Source organism: Pholis gunnellus (assembly GCF_910591455.1).
Source record: "Pholis gunnellus genome assembly, chromosome: 9".
In the NCBI taxonomy this organism is placed as follows: domain Eukaryota; kingdom Metazoa; phylum Chordata; class Actinopteri; order Perciformes; family Pholidae; genus Pholis; species Pholis gunnellus.
In genome coordinates, this window is record NC_136535.1 from 15,636,257 (window position 1) to 15,661,543 (window position 25,287).

Below are 25,287 nucleotides of genomic sequence, written 5' to 3' on the forward strand. Positions count from 1 at the left end.
GTTTGTATGGGATTTGCTCCATTACTGCAGAAGAACACCAGTAATAGTTGAGATTAGAGCACTGGGGAGATATAGCCTGGTGCTATGGCCAAGCAGTTTCATTGACCTATCCTAAGTGTTGTTGTTTCTCTCCTGTTTTCTTTGCTTCATTTCAGTGGCTGGGGGCTGTGAGATGGTGCAGCAGGGAATCTGTATTATTTCTTTCTGAAGTGTAATTCATTTTTTTTATACAGTATGGTTTCTTACTTTTATTTCTTTCTCCCAATTCATATTTGCCAATTCCTCTTGTGCTGCTTGTTGCTGTTGACCTGCAGAGGGTAAAGATGGTCAAGTGTCTCCTCCAGTTCACAGCTGCAACCGTTCATCTGACATGGAGCTTCACAGAGGTTCACTCTCTCCCTCCGGGTCCAAGCCCTATACAGGCACCTTGACCAATAGTAACAATTGCTAGTGCAACGGCAGGGACATAATCTGTCTGCAGGCCTTGTGGAGGAGGGCGAGTGCTTAAATCTGTGGATCAGCTGGGTGTCTTGGGTAGTGGTAAACATTTTAGGCCATGACCAATATTTTCTGGCTGTGTTTTTACGAACTGAAATAGCTTCAATAACGTACTTCTAAAAGTATTCATCCTTGAGTTGTCATCATTTTCACTTCCACGTCAGATGGTGAGACAAGACGACAGACAGAATTAGTGCAACATTGAAAAAAAAAGGTAAACATACTGAGAATAAAATCTTTAATACACCTGTTTTCAGAACAGCTATCTGAGTAAACAGCCATAGTAAACAAATGCTTCATATTTAAGAAATACAGGGTGCATTCAATTATTGAACTGCCAAGGCCATTTTTTAAATGTATTACAGTAGCTGCAGGCTAGCTCAGGATTTCAGAAATGGGTGTTGCCTCAACAACATGACACAAAATAGCAAAACAGCCTTCTGGGGCATCATGTTTAATGCATTAGGGATGTTGAAAAGGAAGCATAACCTGTGAATTCAGCCTGCTGCTCTGGTGGTTTCCTACATTTGATTACATTTGCTGTCTGTGCACCTTTGGTTGGTAACTTGCACATATGCATACAATCAATAGCGCAGTAGTGGAGTTGGGACCATTTATAATTTACATTTATAATCAACATTTTCTAAAGCACTACTGCTGGATTCAACATTTAGCAAAAAATATTTCAGATAAGATATGCTTGCAGTGTATCAGTCCTAGTAGTCTGTTAATACTGACCTACCAGTTGGTGTATTTGCACACTGATTTGATTCCTGTGCTCTGCTGTCAAATGCCTTTTCTTATCTCATCCATCCATTTTGTACCTGCATGAGCAAATGATCCACACACACACACGTGTCCATATGGAGACCCCTCTCCCATGGCAGATAAACACACTCCTCCCTCGACACCCCGTTCTGCCATTCCCACTCCATTATGTCACATCTTTGATCACGGCTCACAGTGAAGAGTTTGGCGAGTCCTCAGAGCGTCCCTCGCCAGCTGTTGCCAGGCCCTCTGCCATTACAATCGGCTGGCACAGCCATCGGCAGCTGCCACCCTTGCCTGGAGCACCATCTCTGTCTACGCAGTGCTTAAGTGTGTGCACCTACCTGTGTGCTAACACGAATGTGTGCACTAACTATAGCCTTCATTCATCTTCGTATCTTTCGGTACATCTGTAGCATTACCTGCTGTTTTATTTGAAATTCATTGCCATGTGTTAATGGTTCATTTAGCAGACTCTTCTCCAGGAGGCAAGGGATAGCTGCTTGCTTAATAGTTTACTAACCTTGGGAGGGACTTTCAGTTGGCTTGTTTGCAGCTCTAGGTAAGTTTTTTTTCCTAAATATGTTTCTGTTTGTGAGGAAACAGGCAACAGCAGAGCTCAACCGTTATGATTTGGTCACAGAAAATGGGATTCCACAGAAGCAAGTGAGACTGATCGATGAGACTTCCGTCATGAGGGATGATGGTAGTGAGTTTTAGAAACAAACGGTGGTTGCTGTAAGGCAACATAATCTTTTTTTTTTCTCGAACACACTTTTTGCTGCCGTGTTGTGGTATCAATAGTCCCCAGTTAATTATGCTTCTGTGATTGTTGCCTAGTGACTACATTCAAGTCCGTTTAGTGTTTGTATTGTACATTTAGATAAGAAATGTAAACTTACAATAGAAATGACTAAATTATATATCTAATTTAAAATTCCTTGAAGTTCAAATAAGGAGTGTGGGGGTTGGTTTTACTTAAAACAGTCGCAACATTAAATTATAGCATCAACAAAGAAAACATGAACGAGGACATAGACGGTTTGCTATCAGACAGAAAAAAACAATGTTTCTTTTAAGCAGCACCAGAAGGTGAGGATACATAATACAATATGTTGATGATATTTTCTTTTTGCCTGAACAATCAAAGGACAGAAAAAATAGCCGGACTAAAAAAAGACAGATGGTTTGCAATAAAATCGGTCTGATGTTGACCAGAGTGCAGCACTCAAGTTTGTGTGCTTGTGCTTCAGTTTAATTGTGGATATTTTCAGCTGACACACAGAAGTGCTTTCATGGGCTCATTCTTTTCTTTAGTGAGTCAATTTACAATATTGTTTTCACATCTGATTATTTGGACTCAAATCAGTAGCTTAGAGTTAACACTTTATTTGATACCAAAGCACACATTGCAACCACAGAATATACAACGTTAAAAAAAACTGACACCATTTTTGCCTTGGCAGTGAAAAAAGTTAACATAATTCTGTATTTTCATGAGAACAAACTCAAATGAAGAGGACTATTTTGATTAACATTCATTCAAATATTTTGGCTCTTCACATTTTATTTTTCCATTTTTAGTGGTCATACATTTTACAATAAAACAATATGAATAGTGACAATTGCATCAAGTATTAAATAACATTTTTGCTGAAGCTTCTGATTTTAAATGGGCCACTGCATAGTACTTTGAGTAATAACATTTCATGGAGCTCGGACCAGTAAACGGCAAAGAATCAGACGGAATAAGGAACAGGTGGTGGAGAAATGACAAATTACACGGCAGGACATCATTGACACTGTTGATAAGATAAGCACAGGCACAATTAAACACACACACACACACACACACACACTGGGACTCTAGGGCAGTGTTGCAGTCTACTAACTGTGTACAGGCAGGTAGGCTATTTTCACTGTGCAGCCAACTGTGTTATTAACTCGCTCTGCACTGAATCAATTGACAGGTCTCCAGGTGTCACTGTGTGTTAGCATGCGTGTTTGCGTAGCTTTTCTCCTTTCCTCTTCTGCCTCTCCGGTCTCCATCACCGGCTCTCTGACTGCTCAGGGTCAGTGGATGATTGTCCCTCTTGTATTTCTCCTATCTCCTTACCTAAGATTACACAGAGTGCTGTCCTTTAGGGAAGCGCCATGGATTACCGTCCACTCCCGCTCACAGCGTCATCCTCTCCTGTCCTGTCCCCGGGTTCCCCACCTTATCAGCTGCATACACACTGGTCCACTGGTCCTATTACAACCCTCGACGACAAAAGCACATTGCCCTTTTTGTTTCTTACTCGCACACACTCAAGCAGAGCCTCAAGTAGATACACACACACTCGCACACAGAGGGCTTTTCCAGCATCAGGACAGCACACAGTGTTTACCCTTACAGATCCCTCGAGGCCTACCAACTACATTTCCAACCCTCCTGTTCTCTTCTCTAGGGAAACCTCTATAGTCCGTGCCTGCATGATAACATCCGAAACCTACTCAACATTCAGGACTCATTCATGGAGCTGAGTGTATGTATTTGTGAGCGATCGAGCAAGTGCCCTGGTGTCGTTAGGCCCCACCTAACCATCTGGGTTCCCATACACTGTTTAGGTGCAGCTATAATGAGGCACAAGTAGCGCTCAGTTGAAGCACCAGATAGTGGAAACGGCAAGGAAGAGGGAGAAACGGTGCCGATAGGGTACTGTTTCTGTAGAAGCAGAGGGCATGAGATCCCTGGAGGTACAGCAGTGGCTGTGTGACACACAGAGCCCAGGTTTGTTCTCCCTGGAGCTTTATTAAGATAGGTTATGGGAACTTTGGATGCCCTCAGATACATCCTGCTCACGCTGCACATACCCAACTCTCACAAATGACTTGTCTTGCTCTTCCACCCTCGGGACATCTCTCCATGCCTTTTCTCTATACATCTCCGTGTTCACTTCCTGTTTCTTATCTTTGTAGTCTTTTCAAAAGTGCTATATGTCTGTTTTGGCCCATTTCCCCCTGAAGCCCATTATGAATCTATCACACCAACAATGTAGAGATAAACTTAGCCTCACCAGTATTTATCTCTCAGACCATGTTCAATCCAATCCTACTGGTACCTCAAATTGTGCCACAGTTGCTACTGCTTTCTACTTTATCATGTGGTTCTTCTTTCCCTTTGGATAGGTTTTCAGTGGATTCAATCACTGCATGTTGATCTCTGTTCATTTCTCTCATGTCATTCAAGCTATCCTAAATCCCAATGCGACTGCAACCCTGGCCTCTTCTAAATCTTTCATTAGATTGTCCTAACGTGTGCAGAAAAAAGATGTATGACTGAGAGCTAGTATCAGAGGATATCCAGTATGAACGAGTGCTGATACTGTTGAAGGTCCCAAGGAGCTTTGGTTTTGTCTCTGCGGGGGATGTATCCTCACAGAGTCCATGACTTTACCAAAACCACTGCTTGTCCTATTGCAATGGTGATACAAAATCTATACGTCATGTGCAGTGGACATCATTCAGAGTGTGAGTATACTTCACGCCAGTGTGAAAGAGAGAGAGATGGAAAGAGGAACAGAATGAGGCACACCAAGAGGGAGAGAGATGAGTGAATGAGAGAAAGGTTGGTAATGTCCTTTTCATGTGGTGGATTATACTGTAGCGATGCCCAAAGCCACAGGATGAGCTTTGACCCCCCTCGGGGGCACTCAAACCATTGGAGTGGCTGAATGTCTGTCCATTCTACCCAGACTGTCACATCAAAGGCTCAAAGATACAGAAACAGAAACAGCTGTATGGTACTCACGGGTAATGGAAGAATGGTGCAGTATCTTCTTTCTCTTTGTGTGTAGCTGTCTGTTTCAAATCTTTATACTATATTGAACAAGCCATTTTTGGCATACAATACAGTATATCATTGTTTTTTTTTTTATCATACCATCATTGTTGCCCACTTTGCTTTGAGTGGCAGCAGTGGCATTCTTTGTTTGTGTTTCAGTCTGCCACTGGGGCCACTTTTGTCTGTCAAAACATCTTCTGATCTTGTGTCAAACTAGCTGAGCATTAAGATTAAGAATGTAGTGCAACTCAACCATATGGCCCTGTTGTGGTGCCCTCACATAACTATAGTGTCTCTGTGCCGCGTGTATAGCACGTTTCCAGTCCCTCTCAGCACAGTGTTTAAGTTGAGGCATTTCAGAATAAATCAGGCTAATTTAATGAATGTGTTTTATTTTCAACAAAGTTGAAACCGTGTATAAAGTATCACATTTGAGTTCAAATGTACCTTTACTGTAAATGTTGTGGTTAGCCCGATTAGTGGCACAGGAAGATGCATCCATCGATGGAGTCTAACATGTCATCATGTACAAAACAGATGTACTGAGGGTGGGCTAAGCATGGACTATAACATACAGTAATAGATCACAGATGATTGTCTTTAAAAACGTTCCTACCTTAAACAGTGAATAGTCTACTGTTATACTGTTCAATTTGAACAGCTGTTTGCCTTCACGACTTGGGGGAACAGCTGTTTTAAGCAAACGTAATCTTTTCGGCACCTGTTTCATGATCTGCCATTTGGTGTCCTCGAGCTCACTTCATCGCACAGAACGGGCAGCTGCGTCAATCCGAGTTGTTTGAGGTCTTTCCATCAGGCTGTTATGAAACAAGTGCTTCTGTCATCCACTGAAAGGCATCTCCTTCAATAATAAAGGTCAGTTTGCCGCAGGTTAAAATAGCATGTAAAAATGCCAGAAGCTCTTCTCAGCCTACACGTTGCTGTTTGTAGTCAGCAGTCTATTTGTGTCTCTGAGGTTACATCAGGTAATAAATGCTATTACAGTACATATACCATAGGGTACTGTGTTACTTCATGCTATGAATGTGCATATATAGTCTCTATAAGTTGTTTCCCAGGAGTCGAGAAGCACCTACTGACTTTCCTCCTAACAAGCCGATGTCTTCAAAAAAAAACGTCTTTCTTTCTGCATCAGCATTGTGCTCTTATTTCTTTCCTCCTTCTTAACCTTTCTCTCTTTTCCTCTCATCAAACCGACCGCTGGTCTCCCTTGACCTTCCAGACAATTACATGCCAGTGGCTCTATCTGTAGGCCAGGCCTGTTGAGGGAGATATGCTGACTGACAGGTAATGGCACCCACTGAGAGCTGGAATTCCCCCAGGACTTACTGTCTGCTTGCCTGCCAGACAGCCCGACTGTCTGTCTCCCGTCCCTTGGGTCCAGAAGTCGAACTGCAACCACCACACAGTCGCTGTTTTAATCTTAATGACCATCCTCCTCCTCCTCCTCCTCCTCCTCCTCCTCCTCCTCCTCATCATCATCCTCATCAAGATAATCCTAGTGCCGTCACACACCAACAGTGTGTCAGCCGTATCACTGTCTTTCTCAGTCTTTTTGTCGTTGCAACAGGACGCTCAGGATTTTCTCTCTGTCACCATCTCTTCCTGTCACTTTCTCTCTCTTTTCCTATTTCTTTCAGTCTGTAACTATCTCTTTAAATCGCTTTCCTACTCCCACATCTGTCACTCTTGACTCTCTCAGTCCAAACTATCATTCTTCTTCACTAATTCAGACAGACTGATTTAAAAATAAATTTTGCCATTCGTTTCCAGCTTGCCTCCACTCATCCCTTTAATTTTAGAAAGGCCTATTACTTTGACTTTAAAATCCTCCTGTGGCTGAGGAGGTGGGGGTTGTTTAAAGGACCAGAAAGTAAATGTATGTGTGGATGTATGAGCATGAGAGATGGGGAAGGAAGCTGAGTCATAATTCATTGAAGATGCCCGGAGACTTCGCGCGGAAGTTGAACCACAGGCTGTGCACCAGGTGCTGCCAGTTTCTCTCAAGTGATGGTGTTTAAGTTTTTTCTCTGCCAGAGGACCACACGGACACAAAGCTATTCTGCTGTGTAATACGAGCTGAGGGGTTGAAGGTTTGGGTCTCTTTACCACCACCACACACCAATACACATCCTTTTCCACCTTTGCTTCTAATCGTTTATCATATGTTGCTAGCACTGTCAGGGTTCAGTGTTAACTTTATTTTTTCCAGAGGCCATAATTGGGTCATCGCTCATAAGACTACTCCCCCCCCCCCCCCCCCCCCGTAGACATTATGTCTCTATTGGTTCCACCAAAATATTTATAGCATATAATTAAAAGAAAACAAAAAGATGTATTCATTTTAATTTATTGTCACATTTATTAATTTAATTTACATATAAGAACTCCTAAAGCGGTGGAGCTGGGATTTGTCTCTGCTGTCCGTCTGTGTTATCAACTATCGTCATGAGCCTCAAGAGACTTTACAGCCTTTAAAGAAGGATCTCCTCGTTCGGTGTGTCCAGCTTTGACAGGAGCTGGCAATACACCAGGCAATCCATATTTCTATTTCTGTCGTCATGTTTGACCCATAGGGTTTCATCCTTCCATGAAGGAATGAATGAATGTTCTTTTTCCTCGTAGCTTTCTTTCACCGTTACCACTTCACTTCCATTTTCCTTTCATCCTGATTCCTAAAAAAAGTTGGGAGTGTCACAATCACGGCATTGACAGTGACAGAGCTGTCGACCAGCTCCATCGAGGTGAGTCAGGAGTCATGGGCAGGCTGGAGGCAGCGAAGGCCAATACTGTATGTTTGCGTTTTAACAGTGTTTTCGGGACTGATCCAATCAAGATGGCGTGCTATTCAATTTGCAATCACAATGTGACTTTCTGCTGACCATTTGCCTTCAGGCAGCTGTTACTGTTAATGTTCAAAATCCATTCACTGAGTAATTGTCATAAAGCATGGGGAAGACTAGGCTTTTTTGGACCAAACTGTTCTGGGGACTCCCTGAGATGAACTGCCCACGAGGGAGCTTTCTTGAGAACAACCTACCTCAGGGGCTTTCTTTCTCTGTTTGCATTTGCACCATCAATGGGAACGCTGAAGTGACAGTGAAGTGTTTTGTTACCAGCTGTTGTTTGTGTTTTGTGTTGTCAGTCGGTAACATGTTAACAGGATTTTAATGTCTGTTGCCGTTGCTGCATTAGCTAATGTGTTTGACCAATTACAGTACACTTACCTCACTCACAGCTCCTTTTGTAGGAGAGTACCTGCTCTGAAATAGGAGCTAAAAAAGTCCCTCCAAACGATCGTCCTTAGTTCTTGCGGTGAGAACACAATAAAAAACCCTCCAGTCCGGTAATTCTTGATATATTTGCAGGGATTGTTGTGCACTTTTAGGGTTACCAAAAGAGCTTACTGAACTGTGGTGCCATATTCATCAAAATGCAGCCCCTTCATTAATTTTAATGAGACCACTGCATTGGCACAGGGGGTTGCATACAGAGGACCGCGGCAGAAATAGGCAAGGTTGTCCTACAATAGGAAGTCTGGCTTTTGTCGTAACACACTGCTATTTCATCCGGCAAGGAGCTACGTTGGCCAATCAAATATGTGCAAGCGCACTTTCCCTTACAGAATAGCTCGCTTTATAACAGGGGCGGTGCCATTCTCATATTCACCCGATAATTGTTGCAACAGAGGATACAACAATTGACACTGAGGGCCCTTTTCCGAGTTATAATATTTTCAGTATTTTTATGAACTGCATTGCAGCCCTGTAAGCCACTAGCAGTGCTGTGTGGGTCCAGCAAAAAGTATCAGTCTGTCATTAAATGAAACTTAAATGTAATTTGTGCCAATTGAAATGAAAGATGTAGAGTGCTGGTCTTCGTTTTCAATTATTACAAAAGGATGTGCTAAAGTTACAAAGTTCCTCTACTCTGCCAATCCTAACACGCGTCTGCATATGCCAACAGAATGTCTGTAAGGCAGCCGGTACCCGTTACTGCAAAGCAAGCTCCGCCTCGAGAACTTCAGATTCTTGGTGCGCAGAATAGACACCCAGTGTGTCTGGGCGCGTGGAGACAAGCACACGCCAGTGTGGCCTGGGTACAAGGAATTGCTCTCCCTGCTGTCTTTCCATGACAACCATTGCTCATTCTCTATCACCACGCCGTTCCTCCGAAAGTCGAAATGTTTGCCAACAGCTACTGAGAATGGAGGACCATTAGTGGGCATGAAGACATCAACGTTGGCTCAGCTGGTTCAAGAGAGAAAGATAAGTGGGCGGGCTTCTTTGTGCTGATGAATTGCTTCCAGAGTTTTCCAACCCAGTGGGAGTGGAGTTGAACAAATAGCAGCATCAGTCTGTCAGTGGATGAAATAAAAGATGAGACTGCGCTGCTCTAGATACATACAGGAGGGTGAACTTGTGGCCCAAACTGTTAATGCGATTCACACCGCTGATTATTGTTTATCCGCCATCATTTCTGTCATTTGGCATCCGCCACTCCCGAACCCACCGAGCCATGTCCGTTTTCATCAATCCGAGTGCTCCAGTGACAGGTTCTCCACTGACTGCCTTTCATGCTTTGTGGATGTCCTGTAATCATGCTGACATTGGCAGGGTCCCATAGGTGCAAACCCTCTGTAAACAACTTTTGTGCTTTCAATTTATCAGATGTCATTGTGCAGCTACTGGCAACACTCTGCTGGTGCTAATGTATTAACAATAGCAGGCAGGGGATCTTGTAGTGTGCATCCATTGAATCTTTAGTACTTCATGTCAACATCTGCAGCATTTCGACCATCTGCAGTCTCTGTGTGTTTGTGCCAAATACAATGTTTGCCAAATATTTCATATTTTTTCTTCTTTCATCTGTTAGTAAACAAGCTCAAGCCCATCACACGCGGCATCTTTGCATCTTTTTGCTTATCAAGCGAAGAATCACTGCTCTTCAAACTACTTTTGCAGCCGTTTTCTTTGCAATCAAGAAAAACGACGAGGGGACTTTTGTTTATTTATTACATGACTTGACTTATTATGTCGTGTGATGTTGCGTTTAATTGGATTTTGGGTTGAATAGTTTGTCAGTAAAAGAGGCTGTTAAAAGTTACAGCTGCCATTCCTGACTGTTTCTGCATAAACCTCAGCAGATCCTGCAGCTCCTAAAGTCTCTGTGGTACTGCATCAGCTAGTTGTGTATTTGCACTTGGCTAGCTGTTATTTTAAAGCTGCGTGGCTCTGCAGTGGTGCCAGGTAATAAGCTGAAGTGGAGCAGGAATTAAATAGAGAGCATGATATAAACAACTATTCCCAAGACACAAATGCATTCAATATACACACACGGCTCACACACATGCTGGATAAGACCCTCTGCTCATTATTCCCGAGTGTCATGAGCCTCCAACTCAGATCATGAATATAACCTGTGTGTTTAGATACACTTGATTTTCAAGCATGCATTTTGTAGACAAATGCACGACCATATGTAAAGTACACGCCAGAGAATACATGATGAAGTAACACTTGTCATATTGAACATACAACCAGTCATTATTGTCTCAGACAGCTGCCATCACCCTGTCTCTCTCATCCACAACCACGCTGCAGTGTCTTCTGGGACACGGGCTTACTGCATGTTTTCTCTCTTAGCCTCCCGCTCTCATTTTCTGTAAACATGAACTTGTTTTTTGAGAAATTATAAATACAGTAGACAGAGCACTGATCCTGTTGAGGTTGAATCACTTTTACAGCCACATTAATCCAATTCATATGGTGACATTTGTGATCTACTGAAATGTTTCATCAACTATTATTACCACGTTGCTCATGTTGTTGTACTAATGTGATTATTTGATAATTACATGACCTGGCTAATGTGAGAGCAACATTAGAAGCTTTATTCTTTGATGTCCCCTTTTTTTTCTCAGCCAACTAGTAAAAGGGTGACCTGCTGAGCAATGCTGTCAGAAACCATCAAGAAGAACTGTAGATTACAGCTTTCTAATTATCATCTCTTTATCTCACTGTTGCCTTTCACTCTTTATCATCAGCCCGTGCAAGTTCTTTGTACAAGAAAGTTAGAAAACAAAGGCAGCACTCCCCCATGAGCTTCTCTGTCGTTAGCTTTCACGCTCATAGGCCCGGAGGGACTCTATTAAAGGCTCCCTTTTATTCACAAAAATGGTGATTTCAACACCAATTATCATAATTATTGACTGCGTCCCATTGAATTCTATGCTTATGGTTTTAACTATTTCCCTTTTGACCGCCAGTGACAACAGAAGATGTATAAAGTGCAGACTAAATATGCATTAACTGAAATGACAGAAGTTTTACATGCCAGTAGAGTTGGCGTCAGCATTCGGCCTTAAGTTAATGAGACTTAACACGTCAGTCAACTTGTTCACATTATGATAGGTGTGTGTGGACTATAATTACATCAAGGCACACCAGGAAATCATTATTTTGTTGCCGTGTCCTCCGTGAGCAAGGTTTTCTAATTATGTATGATAGCACCTCCGCTTCCTTGATACTGCACATCGCAGGGTTGCGGATGAGTTTGATTAAAGTGTGGAATTCTGTTTGCCATGCAGTCAGACATGCAGACAGATTGGCTGTGGTATAGTTCACAGTCATGCTGCTTCAAGTGAATACAACAGCTATTAGACAAGCATGATACACAGCATATTCAACCTCTGACACACACAAGTACATGGTTGTTATGGCACACATAGATACAAGCACACACATTTACACCCTCACAAATAAACGGGCAAATATCTGACACTGAACAGGCTGCAATAGCTGTCTAGAGTCTTCACTAATTAATGTCAAAGCAACCATCAAATAAATGAGAAATGTTGAAAATAGAATGTTGAAAATACTAAAATAGTTGAGTGTTTGATGTACAACCGTTATTTACATGGAGAAAATCACATTAGAAATCAAGCCCCTCTAATGTCTTTGAAATGAAGAGAACACACTGTTTGCGTCTGGATGAATAGATTTCAAAATCTGTGAATCTTAACAACATAGCGTGTGCGTTGTTAGTAAAGCACATGTTTTTGTGTAGAACGTTCATTACGTGCATGTAACCGCTGAAAGAAAAAAACATTTTAATCACCCTCAGTCCCTTTAGCATCGCTCAGTGAAAAGAGTACTAACTCATTAAACTAAAAGGCATGATTAGAGGTGGTGAGAGAGGACAGACCTTTGCATTTTCCGAATGTGTGGCGCGTGACCTTCACTTTTACTGTTCTCGACTTCTCATGTAGATTGAGGTCTTTGATTGGATTGCAGCCTTTGTTTGAGCGCTATAGTGTCAGTTTAAATCAGACACAGGGTTTTACAAGTAAGATTTATGTTTGATGCATGAACCAGTGAATCACATCAGGTACATCAAAGCAAAAAGACGGAAAGGTGGGCGTTGACAATAAGGGGGAGCTAAAGTCATGAGTCAATGCCCTTCATGAGTGGTTGATTAGCTAATGAGCTGCTTTGTTATTTTGTGTTTTGTTTTTTTAAATCATCCAAGTGGACCGTAGTAGCTTCTTGGTTGATTTTTTTCTTTTAGCCCTATACAAACCTGCATCAGTACACAGCTCTGTTTCTGTGTGTTGGCATGTTGTCAGGAAAAACAAATCTGATCCCTCCTAAACTCGTGTTAGGGTGGGCTAATCAGCCAGCTACAGCAAAACAAGCAGACCTCTAATGAAGTTGCTGAAGTAGAAGTCGATGCCAGGTTATGGGGAAAGGAGCGTTTAATCCAGCTTGTTAAAAAAAAAAGAAAAAAAAAAGCACTTGAGGTGATCAGTCATCACATCGCAATCTCCAGATTCAAATCAACTTATCTGCCCCTTGTCCGGTGCTCCCAGTCAGATTACAAACATTAAACGGCACCACGTTAAAAGGGAGGGTTGGTTATCTTTTCAAAAACCTTTTTGCTATTTTTGTTGAAATTCTCATTACATCCTAACAGCAATCAATGAAACAAATGCTTTGACAAAAAAAAAAGATGGTTTCTCTGTATGTCACTGGACTGTAAGAAGCCTGTCCAATCCATGGAGGGAGGCATGGAAGGACCTGCTATCTGTGTTGCCGACGTGGCGACTCTCATGCTAGATTTAGCAACTTTTGAGCTAGTACTGCTTGCTACTTCCATTGGAAAAGAGACAACACTGAGTTATTGGGTTTGATAATTGTTTTAATCTAGCGTGCCCTTGCTAGATCCTCAATATTACCAGCCTGAGCTTTAATTATACAGTATCACTCAAAACGAAATTAGTAAATAATATGACTATTTAAAGGAGCGAGCTGCACTCAAAATATTGAACATTAATATGGCAGCAAACAATGATTTGCTATGTAACGATAGAGTGGAGCATTGTTTACCTGAGTAGAGGATGATGTATTATTATCTGAGCTTCTCCTTGCTCTGATGACATAGTGTAGTATAGTGCATGTGAGCGTACCTCACTGGTTGGCTCACGGCCGCCGCTCTGCACTGCTCTCACACAACGATTTAGACTAGAAGGCCACATATACTACTAGTGTAGAGTAGTTGACATCATTTGAAGAAAAAGTTGATTTCTCATATATAGATGACAACATATCATGTAAAGCAGAAGAACAAGGAGGCTACTGTTTTGAATAAAACATTAAACTCAGTCTTTGGCATGGCAAAAATAACCGAAATAACTAAAGTAGATGGATGCGTTACTTTACCTAAGACAAGAGGAGCAGGCATAAAAGGTAATAATTACCATTGAGAACACTTACATAAACATTCAATTAAAATGAGCGCCATGCTAAATCAATCATAATAGTATCCATATAGCTTTATTTGATCAAAGACCAAGTCTCTCTGAACTATTTCCCCCACTTTCCCTATCAGATGGCTTTTCCCCCGAATCAAAGCCCACAAGTTATAGAGCACATTACCATTAATTACCTTGTACAGTAGGGTGAAGCACGAGTTCATTTGATCTGCATTTAGCACTTGGTCTGATGGAAAGAGAGATGCAGGCATTGAATTAATAGAGAAGCCAGCAGATCTTACAAAAGGATAATGAGTTTTTTACCGTTGGCTGCCTCTTTCCAGAGATACGTCAAGCTACTGTGTCACAAAAAGCATCACTGGCTCAGTAAGGCAATGCAAGCCTCTGTCTGGACCTTCCTTTAGTGAGCTACAATAGGGCTCCGTTACCAATTTTCGCAGAGCAGGACCCTTGACACAGGTGGTGATCCAAGTGCTTTGATTCTGACTAACATGTAACAGCAATTCTTCATTCTGTCCCAAAAACACACACCTCACAGACCTCCCTGCCCCTTGTGATGTGTCTAAGAATGAGCAGAGAGAAAGATAGGGAAGTGCAGTAAGAGAAGTTTTTAAGTTATAAATGTTAAGCTCTGGTGTAAATCACATTTTCAGGACGGATCATTTCCAGCTGTTAATGCAGGAGTCAAAGTGACAGCAACTTTAATGTCAGTGTGTATATGTGTTACTCCGGTATGAGTGTGTCTGTGTGTCTACCGGAAGAGCTGCAAAATTGTGTTTCTGAAAAAGGTGATTAAAAAGAGGCTTGCTCCAGTTGTAATAAGGGCTGTCAATCTTTTTAGACATGTCCTGTTGCTGTGAATGACAGCGTTAGTAGAGTTTATACCGTCTTGTTAAAGGGTGGCATTATTACAGTCGGCCAGAGGTTGACGTGTTTGCATAAGGGTCACATCTGTTAGAGATGCTACAGTAAAAAGCCTCATGAGATCGTGTTCCTGTGCTATGGGCCGTTACCTCGGAGGAATTCTCATTTCATACCTACTTTTCACAGAGCCTTATACAGTCCACAGCCTGCTACGCCTCAGCGTACCTCTGGGCTACTCATTGATTGGTTTCAATGGATCAAGGGCCAGCTCATGTGTGAAAACAGCCTTGCTAGTTTGCCAGCTGTCAAATATTGACCACAACCAAATGTCAACATCTGGGAGACCTAGATATGTCAGAAATATGCTTTTTATTCAGTTGGCGCACACCTACTTGTGTGGATACGAAGGCATTTTATTCACTACATTTTATTGGTATTTTTATTTCTGATGCAGCCTTTTATTACTCTCAAGGAAAATAGTCATAGGGACTTACAGGAGAAACATGACCGGCCACTACAAAAGTGATGAAATATATTTAAATGTTCTCAGAGAGACAGACTTCATAGGAAATAGCACTGCAGACACAGTATTGCGCATTCATTAATCATAATGCAAAGTCACCTGACTAAAGAGTGTCCTGAACCATAATGGTGCCCAGCCCAATAAAAGAACACCATTCATCTCATGCAGTTCCACAGTTTATGAAGGAGAACATTTTTAAACAATTTCCATCACAACATCAGTGTTGTTAACTGAAAACAACTCCTGAGGACCAAACGTCGGTTGAAATCGAAAAATAGCTCTAGAGCCTCGTTTTGAAGGGTTTGTTTTTGTGGAATGGCAATAACAGATTTTCGCGTTGCGTAAACACAACATTGATATTATCACCTTGAAGTTGGTATGCCAAAGTTGTTTTTTTACTGCTGTGTGTGCTGATAGGTAGCGTTCCACAGGGCTGTGAAATTGGCCAAAAATGCAGACAAGAGCAGTGAGAGTGAACTGAAACAGCGAAGTTGTGTGGCCACAAAACCAAAAACGATGAGCTGAAAGACAGCGCTTCATTGGGGGACTGCAGCAGCGATCAATACTCTTCTGTGGCTTTTGTCTCTACTAGCGACCCCTTTCATATGCAGTCCATGCAGTCATTTGATCCACTATTAATATAAAGATATTGATTTTAGCAGCCTTAGTGCAAGGATGTTACGTGTGTTCGGGTGTAAGACTTGGCAATGGTCAAATTGCACATCAGAGAGTTCTAATATTTTAGCCGTGATCTTGACAAGAAATCATGATGAAACCACACTTAATACTTGCTGCTGTGTAGACATTAATCTTAATCACAGGGCTTTCCTTTGGATTTGAAGTGTTCATCCTCGGACAGAGAGAAGTCTACAGAGCTGAAAGATGAATATTTATGAAGCCGAGTTTTATATTTCAGTTTAGAAAAATCTAAAACTTGCAAAGCATTAAGTTCCTACATGATCAAGAGTGGGTCCATTAACCGCATAATGAAATTAATATGTTCTTTGTTCACAGCTTTTCAATGAGACAGAGACACATGCAACCTCGGATGAACTGCTACTCTCTGCTTCTTAGCAAAGCAGTTCAATTCATTTTAGATATGGGCTCGCTGCGACTCCCCGTGATGATTTTAGATGAGTGGATATGTCTCATCTTTACAAACTACAGCTGGTTGTTGTTTAGTCGACTGTGTGATCACCAGCGAAAACTTCACTTGAAACACGTCCCAGCTCTGGATGCAGTTCTGCACATCTATGTCTAATATGAATAGGCTTGAAGTTACAACACTCAACCTGCAGATTTTGCATTGTAATCGCTAATCTACAGTACATTTATTTTTTGGCCAAGATGTTGTATTTTTTGTGCCTTATCAATGTCACACTTTCCCGATCAGGTTACTTTAATATCCTGCCTTTGCTTTTGCTGTCTATTTAATTCAAGAACCTTCGTGCTAACCCCATATAATTATATTAATCACAAAGCACTGCTGTTAGACATCTGCTGCTCATTTTGTTGGTGTTTTCTTTTCCACCCTTATGTTATAGTTCGTATAAATGTTGGTTGTTGTATGATACAGTCAGGATGAATCCTAATATAGTGCTTGATGTGAAATATTTAAATTATTACATTCATGTATTACATTTTGGTGATGGCCAAGATGGTCAGTGATCTTGTAAATAGTGCTGCCTTCTTGTAGCCAAGATGGGTATTGATGCATTGTTGGGCTCCATGTTGCTTGAATTTGACATCTGTGATGTTAAAAAGCCTAAATAGATAAAGAAACTCCATAGACATGGTTTTATATTTCTGCCAACACTGTGATTCCTCTTTGTGTTATGCATCTTACGTACCCTTTCTGCATTACCTGTGTGTGAGCATACCATATTTGACATGTGTTTTGTTGATAACTCCATAGTCCATAGAGATTTTAGTTTTGTCAATGTGAAAAGTTGTATTCAGGTGTTTTGGTTTGTTGCAAATACACCTTTTCTTCAATGTGTTTTTCGTATATTTTCCTGGGTCAGCTGAGCTGCCTAATTGGGCCAGGGGCATTATGTGTGGTGTCCATTTGCCCCATCCCCACTTTTTACCCCCCAACTTCCTGCGTTGCTCGGATCGTTTTGATCCCAGCTACATACCTGTAAAGTACTGCTTCTTGCATGGTTGCAAGGCTATCACAGTCACACAATCTGTCCACAGACAGACAGCATATACACACCTGGCCGCCTCTGTGGTGATTAACAGAGGGTGTCTCCAGGGCCACATGTTGCCATGATGACTCTCACACACAAACACACACACACACACATACTCTTGAATTGAGAATCTTACAGTTCAGACGCAATTTTAAGCTTTTCACTCTCTTATAGACTTCCAAGGTTATTTGTTATTTTGTAGAAATATGTCTAGCGAAGCATCAATGCTACGCTAGGTTAAGGGTGAAAGGTCACAGCATACAGTTAGAATAAGAATGCATATCATCCTTTTGTCTGAATATCTTGTATTATTGCCACAGTATCTAGAAAGTGCATGCAAATATACCACGCCATAGTTATCATGCATAATGGAATGATTTAAATCATTTCTAAATTAAGATAGAGTGGAATTACATATTGTTCTCTTCAAAAATGAGAAGAGTGCATTATCTACATCCAGTCTATCTATAACTGTCTTAGCTTAGAACACATGACCGACATCAGATTATTTCATAATCGTACTACAATACAACAGATTTATTATTTTGTACAGAATGTGTATGAATCATTTCTGAGTATATAATGTTCTCTCATCATTCTTTAAAACTTCTGTGGTAGATTGATTGAATTGTATTGTAGACGTAAACAGTGCAGCATCTCTGCGCAGTGTCTGGAGTTCCTGCCTCTATGAAAGCTAAACAACTGACAAATGTTTGAGTGCTTTTGCTGCAGTAAACAGCATGTTAAGAATGTATATTTCTGCTGTGCTCTTGAAAATACCAGTGTGTTAGGAATTTACATTGCTGCAGCGCAAGATTTGAAAGCTTTTTAGCTTTCAAGCGTTCATCATACAGACTGGATATTTACATTGAAAAGCTCTCACCCTGTTAGAACAAAAGTAGATTTGACCCACTAAAAGCTGCTCATAAAGTGTTTGGATTCATTAACATAATACATGCCATAAGCACTCTAAGATGCTATGGAGAGTAGTGTGCACAAAATGTCAAGTATTAGTACTAATAAATCTATACAACTTAGGAGCAGCTTTAAATGCATGATACATTCTCAAATTGAATGATCATGGGCCACGTTGGTCACCTTCTTTCAATGTCGAAAAACAGCAGTGACCAGTGTGGATATGTTTTTATTCCTTTCACCCTCACCAACCTCTCCCTTCCCTTCCTTTCAGCTGCCATCCTTGATGACCCAATGGAGTGCAGCAGAGGAGAGCGTTTAGCCATCACGCTGGCCAAAGACAGCATCAACAGGAGCAGTAACCGCTCCACCACCGGCAAGCTGGAGGTGGACATCTTTGAACTGCTGAGAGACAGTGAATACGAGATGGGGGAAACAAGTAAGTAACGCGGGGAAGAAATGCCAACGGATTGGTGTCGGTCTGTTGGTCAATATATGTGTATGTGCTGAGTCAGAGAAAAAAAAAGAGATATCGAAAGTGTCTCTCATTTTAAAATCAACAAGCCTGTCATTTCAATTCACCCCACTGGCTTCTTTTCACGCTTCCCCCAAGTGCACAGAGATAAGTCTGTCTGGTTTAACAACATTTTTGGTCAAACAGAAGCAAAGAAATTATTGAAAATAGATAGCAGACCGACGTGGAGCAGGAACGCAAAATGAGCTGTCATATATTGACAGCTGCAGACGTGAAATGATGTGGTTATATTTGTCTGCTGGGTTGTATTTTGTTCTCTTTGACTGTATATTGTCAACTTTCACCCTACTGTGGCAAGGCAGATCAAAAAGACATGTATAAAGGAGTGTAATTAAAAAAGACTTAATCGGCAGTATGCCAAAACAGATGACCTTCAACAGAAAGGTGTATGGACCTTTTGAAGTGGGCCATTACAGAAAGAGGTTGCCAGTAATTTGTCACACAGATGTGACAAATGCTTCACTAAGGGTGACTCCATTAACACAAGCTAGAGTATTTGTTATTAATTGTGTCAATGCTTCCACTTCACTGCTACCCAGAACACCTGTGTCACACCTCAGTGTTTATTGTGTTTTTTTTTTGGTTTTGTTTATTAATGAAAACTATCTACAATCAATACAGCACAGCATGTGTCTGCAGAAAGCAACCAATACAAACAGCTATGACAAGAAGTGTGGGCATTGATTTTCAATACAACACATTCCCACTTTCACAAACCCCAGAGCCTCAGTGGTGCCGCTTAATCCATGGAAACACCGCTTCACTTACCACAACAACTGTATTCATTTCTCTGCCTGGTTTACTTCAAACCCTTCTTAAATGTGGTCCCTCTCTGCGTGTGTATGTGTGTGTTTCTTTCTCTGCGTGTGTGTGTGTGTGTGTGTGTGTAAAGTAGCATGTGTTGGTGTGTGCATGCTGGATCGTGTGTACATTGTGCAATTGTTTTGTGTGTGGAAGTGTGTGAGTGTGGAATTAGAGGCAGGAATTGGATTAGGGATGGATCAGTGGCTGCAGTTAGATGGAAATATCACAGAGGGGCCGCTACCTGCCCAGAAAAGTCCCTCCCCCCACCTTTCAAGCACCAACTCCTGCCTGTGTAGTAAGCAGCTCCTGAAGGGAGGACCCCCTGGACTGCTTGCTGCTTTTACTGGCAGGAAAGTCAACGTGACCAGACCTCTTTCACTGTTATGCATAGCTCATAAAGCCACATTACACACGGAGATGTTTGCTTTAGTGCTTTTGCTTTGGTGCTTCCTTAGGAAACTGATGGCCAACTGTCAGCATTTGAATCCCATGAAAATCTTAAACCATTACGATCTCAAAGAAACAGCTTCCATTGTGTCGTGAGCTACTTGCAGCACTTTTCCTAAATGCTGCACATGTGTCGTCGAGTTGGTGCAGATGTTTCTTCGCTTGCTTGTGTTGCATTTGCAGAGCATTGAGCTCTCCGGGGCACCTTCTTCTAACCAGCAAACGTGTCTCATCATTTTACAAGTCAAACTCATTACAGCCCTCCATTCCAAGGTTCCAATAGCTGGTATTGATCTGTGAAAATCAATGTCAAGCTGACAATAGGGATTTCAGCCGACCCTCTGACCTTAATTTGACCGCGGTGAGCGGCGCGGTACTACTCCTGACAATTCACAGCATTATTGAACATCAGTGTCCAGGGAGTAACAATTCAACTTTGGCGAGCAGGTAGAGGTCTGACACAGACATTGCATGCACATTCTCTGTCTCTCACACATGCGAGCTGTGCAAAAAAGGGGAGCAAATCAAAGTGTCACAGGGGCCAGGAGCATGTTGGCTGACAGTCAAATCATTCAGCTTCATAATTTGGTGAAGCCATGCAGACAGGTGCAAATGTGTGAGCATGTACTGTAAATGTGTGTATACATGTGTATGTGTATGTTTGTGTAAGGTGTCAGTGTGTTCATGTCTTACAGGCCCCATGGGTGACTAAGGGATTACTTATTAATCATTCGACTCACTGCCTCTGGATTCACCGCACCAGCTCAAACACCCCCCCCTGCCTTTTTCACACACTGCTGGTTAATGCTCTGCATTTGCCCCAGTAACCCACACCAAATTATCATCGTGCACACTCATTTTGTGCACACATATGAGCAGTACATAGTGTCTGTACTTGTGTCTACCTCACATCATTTTGACTGTAGCGGTTTAATTAGAAGCCAGGGATTATAAACTCACAGGAAATGACATTCTGTTTTCCAGTATGGGGAGATTAATGCATGTGGCCTGTGTACATCAGAGAAGAGTACGATTCATGTTCCCTGAAATGTCTAAAGATATGTTTTGGTACCCAAAGGTAAAGCTTTTAAATCAGTCCTTGTAAATGTAAAATGTGAAAAACAAGATGAGATGTGTGTGTCACTTTTGGGGATATGATGCCATTCATGTGTAAATGTTCAAATACCAGATTTTATGTTTTTAGCCTCCAGATATTGCTGTCTGTCACTATTTTTGTCTCAGCCTTTCTCACTGTCACTCTGTTTATCTGTCTGTCTCTTCCCATTTCCATGTTTTTCTGTCTCTATGTGAAAGTCTGTTATATGACTTTTAAACTCTCATTGGCAGGATCTATTGGGTTTTTCTGTATGTGCATCACGTTAGGCATATTAAACATGGAGAAATGTATTTGGCCTCGCGTAGGTTTCATTAACGCATGTAGGTTCAGGTTCCCTTGAGACAGTAGAAGCGCTGGCTCAGGCCGCTATCTGTTTAGAGGTTGAGATAGTCAGCATGTGCATCCATTAGCATCTGGCTGAAGAGGGCCTTTTTTTTAAATGACTCAAGATTCTTCAAGAAAGCCTGTACATTACTTTCCTGGATAGCACTGGCTGACTGACTTACTCTCTTGCTGTCTCCTTTCCCTTCTCAATCCTTATTTTACCCTCCATCCCCCTCTCTGTTTTCTATCAAGTGTGCCAGATCATGTCGAAAGGCGTTGTGGCAGTCCTCGGCCCCTCTGCCAGTCCGGCCTCCAACTCCATCATCAGCAATATCTGTGGAGAGAAGGAGGTGAGTTTATGCATCCAACTGGCCTGCAGCCGCGGGCCCATGTTGCTCACAGTGCAAGCAGAAATACACAGTTTGGAAATATGCTTGTTAGCAACTGTGTGGTTTATCAGAGATTGAGGGGCAATGAAATCCAACTTGTTAGTGTAATGATTGTGAAAAGGCTTGACTTTCTCCCTTTTCACTAGGCCCATGATTCAGAATATGTAAAATGTCTGTGGACTGCTACATTAATCATTTTCATTCCAATTTTTTCAGTTTATTTGATACATTTAGAATCAGGTGTAAAGGACCCAATCTTGTTTAGTTTGTTTTATGGGTTCATAGCATGTGTTGTTGTTGTTGTGCCTGGGATGTTGTGATACATCAGCTGCTCGTTCAAGGAAGGTGTAATGAGGTTTGCCTCATCATGTTCTCTTAGAGGGGCTGGGCACCGTTGAGATGTAGTAAATAAAACATGAATGAGTGGATTTGGCTTCAGAGCTTGACTCCATACAAACAGATCCCAGTTGGACGCTAATTGGCTTGTCTGAACTCTGACATGGCGTGTTATGCTGTCTGATGTCAAGAGACAGAGCGCCTTTGAGTTATACAAAACCATAAACTCGATCAAAATCAATTATAAATCTGAAAAATGCGTCTGTGATGGTTTTACTGCAGTGCTTTGGGACGTTTATTAAATTTGATACACTTTGTTTACACTATTTGTAGAAAACTCTTTAGATTATGAAAGTGAACGCATAGTCATAGCATCTCTATTATCTACCATGTACTAACTTCTGCAGATTTTAAAAACTACCTGCCAGCTTTCTTTCAGTTCATCGATCATATTCCCCGTGCTGTAATTGGATTTGGTCCACAGAGAAGACACCTTTTTAACTGCATGAATTTGGTCAGCATGACTATTAGAGGAAGTACCATTACCCTCCGAGTCTCCATAATTGTCCTCTGGTACGGTACAGCCCGTCTTTCTAATGAGACATCAGTCTGTTGTAGTAGTAGACATACCAGGACTCCCTGCTGCTAAACGTCTCTGGCGGCATTGGCTTGTGGGGGCCGACTGCTTTGAAACACTGACTATGATAATACCACCATATGAATCCAAAAGAACCCATAAAGAGAAAAAATGCATGTTGAGTTGTCAGTGTAAGTGATACATACAGTATCGTCCTAAATTACCTCTGGTACCTCAGCTGGTAGGATGAGGGTTAAAAACTGTTGGTTCGTACCTCACATTTGTCCTGGAGTAAATGTTCTTCCAATTCCATCATTGCCTTTTGCATATACAGTTGTCAATCTTAATAAACAACTCTAAAGAAAATTATTCCTGCACTGCACATGCAGGTTCTGTGAAAAGTGTTTCTTCTCTGACGTGATTTAGTTGGAATGTATATAGTTTAATGTGCCGTGACATGTTTCTCACCTAACAGTTACAACAGGAATAACTTGATATTACAGTTTCAAAGGACACCACTTCCTTCTTCTTTCACCACCAATAAAAGGACGAGAACACACTGAATGTCTGAGCCGTTTGAAGTGGAGAGAACATACTGTATAGTGATGTTGGTAATGCTCTTAAAATGCTGTCAACCAAATTCACTCCCAACATACGTTAATGCTTCTAATGTTAGTTCACTTGATCTGCAGCTTTTATATAAACAGAGTTGGTGGTGTTGCCCCCAACATTTATAATCACATGGTATTAGATGAGATGTTGTGTCCACCCACAGTGCAGGATGAGTCATAAAAGATATTCAGTCACTTTACAGGAAGAAATATATGAAAAAAACACAAATACATTTTTGCACACACCAAATACAAACACCCAGGAGAAAACCTTGAGAATACAGTTTTTTTCAATTGCTAACAAGCAGTGTTCAACACTGAAACCACATGTTCAAAACTCTTCACACATTCAGCGACACACAAGTGTCTACGCACCAAACTGTGAATCATTTTTCATTGCTTTCAGACAAAATGCATTCAATCACCACATTTTTCAAAATTCACAAACACTTTTGTCATTCATACTCCACAAACTGCAAAAAACTATGTATTTGCAGGACATTTTTCATATGCTAACACACTGCTTTCAAAACTGATAAAAGCACATTCAAATCAGAATGATGGCAAATTTCAAACATTTCTGCAGTAATTATTTTGAAATATAGAAAATGAATGAAAATGAAATAATAATCATTCCAAGCTAATTGCAATTTCAGCTCAAAGCCAGCCCAGGTGTCTTGTTTTAGTCTAATTACCGGTAGCTTGGAACTGATTTTGTTTGGAAATATGGATCACAGAAGACAGGTTGGTGGGGAAAGAGGAGTGGTACGAGGGAGAGTGGAGGACAAAGGAGAGGAAGACCAAGAGCGGTGATATCGGATGAAATAAGGGCCACAATTACTGACCATGTTGTAAACCACGGTCTCACTTTGAGAGAGGCCGGTCTAAGGGTGCAACCTAATCTGCCCCGCTCAACAGTTGTGTCAATAATACAAATTTTCCGGCAAAACAACAGGTGAGATGATACATATTACAGTACAGTACAATAGGAGGAGTGTTTCTCTGCATGGAGGTGGAAGGTTTATGACCACCATCCACATGACCAGATGACTTTACTGGAGGTAATGAATGCGGGGTGTGGAGACATTTCTCCTGAAGACTGCCAGGGTTGGGTTAGACATTCCTAAAGATACTTTCCAAGATGCATTGCCAGAGAAGACATCAGATGTGATGTTGATGAGAACATGTGGCCTAATCCAAGCGAGAGGGAGGACTAGAACCATCACAGAACTTCACAACGAGTGATTAGACTACACGTGTTGTTGACTTTTTCTTTTTTTTGCCCTGGAATTTCAGGATTTTTTTTTTCTTTTGTCACCTATTTACAGTATTTTCACAAATGAAGTACTATATTAAAAATATATATATTTCTGATTCATTCTTGTTACATACGTATGCTTTAGTACATTCAATAAATTAAAAATCTGTTATTCTATATTGAAATACTGTTTATGTGAAAATTCATTCTAACTAAATAAAAGTTCATAATTTATGTAATGCTCCCTGTTGCTAGTGTTTTTTAGGTCAGTGTGTTCTGAGTGACATGCATGTTTTCTGAATGAGAATTTGTTGCCAGTGATCGGTGGAACGAGCTTATTTTGAGACGTGTATGAAGTGTTTTGTTGGTCTGAGTGAGTTTTGGAGGTTAGATTAACTGTTTGGCCAAAATGAATCTTGGTAATGCAGACTGTGTGAAGAGTTTTGAAAATGTGGTTTCAGTATTGAACACTGCTTGTTAGCAATTGAAAAAAACTGTAATGTACG

General features: G+C 41.3%; 1 protein-coding gene across 2 annotated transcripts in view; it reads left to right on the plus strand.

Annotated features, from left to right (window-relative positions):
• The window catches only part of grik4 (glutamate receptor, ionotropic, kainate 4), a gene marked incomplete at both ends in the record, with an annotated part of 132,639 nt that overhangs the window by 10,316 nt on the left and 97,036 nt on the right, over positions 1-25,287 (plus strand). For both annotated transcript variants that reach the window (XM_079165606.1, XM_079165607.1), the window contains 2 exons: positions 18,658-18,822; positions 21,863-21,960. In XM_079165606.1, coding sequence (XP_079021732.1) covers positions 18,658-18,822; positions 21,863-21,960 — 263 coding nt within the window. The remainder of the gene's footprint in view (positions 1-18,657; positions 18,823-21,862; positions 21,961-25,287) is intronic.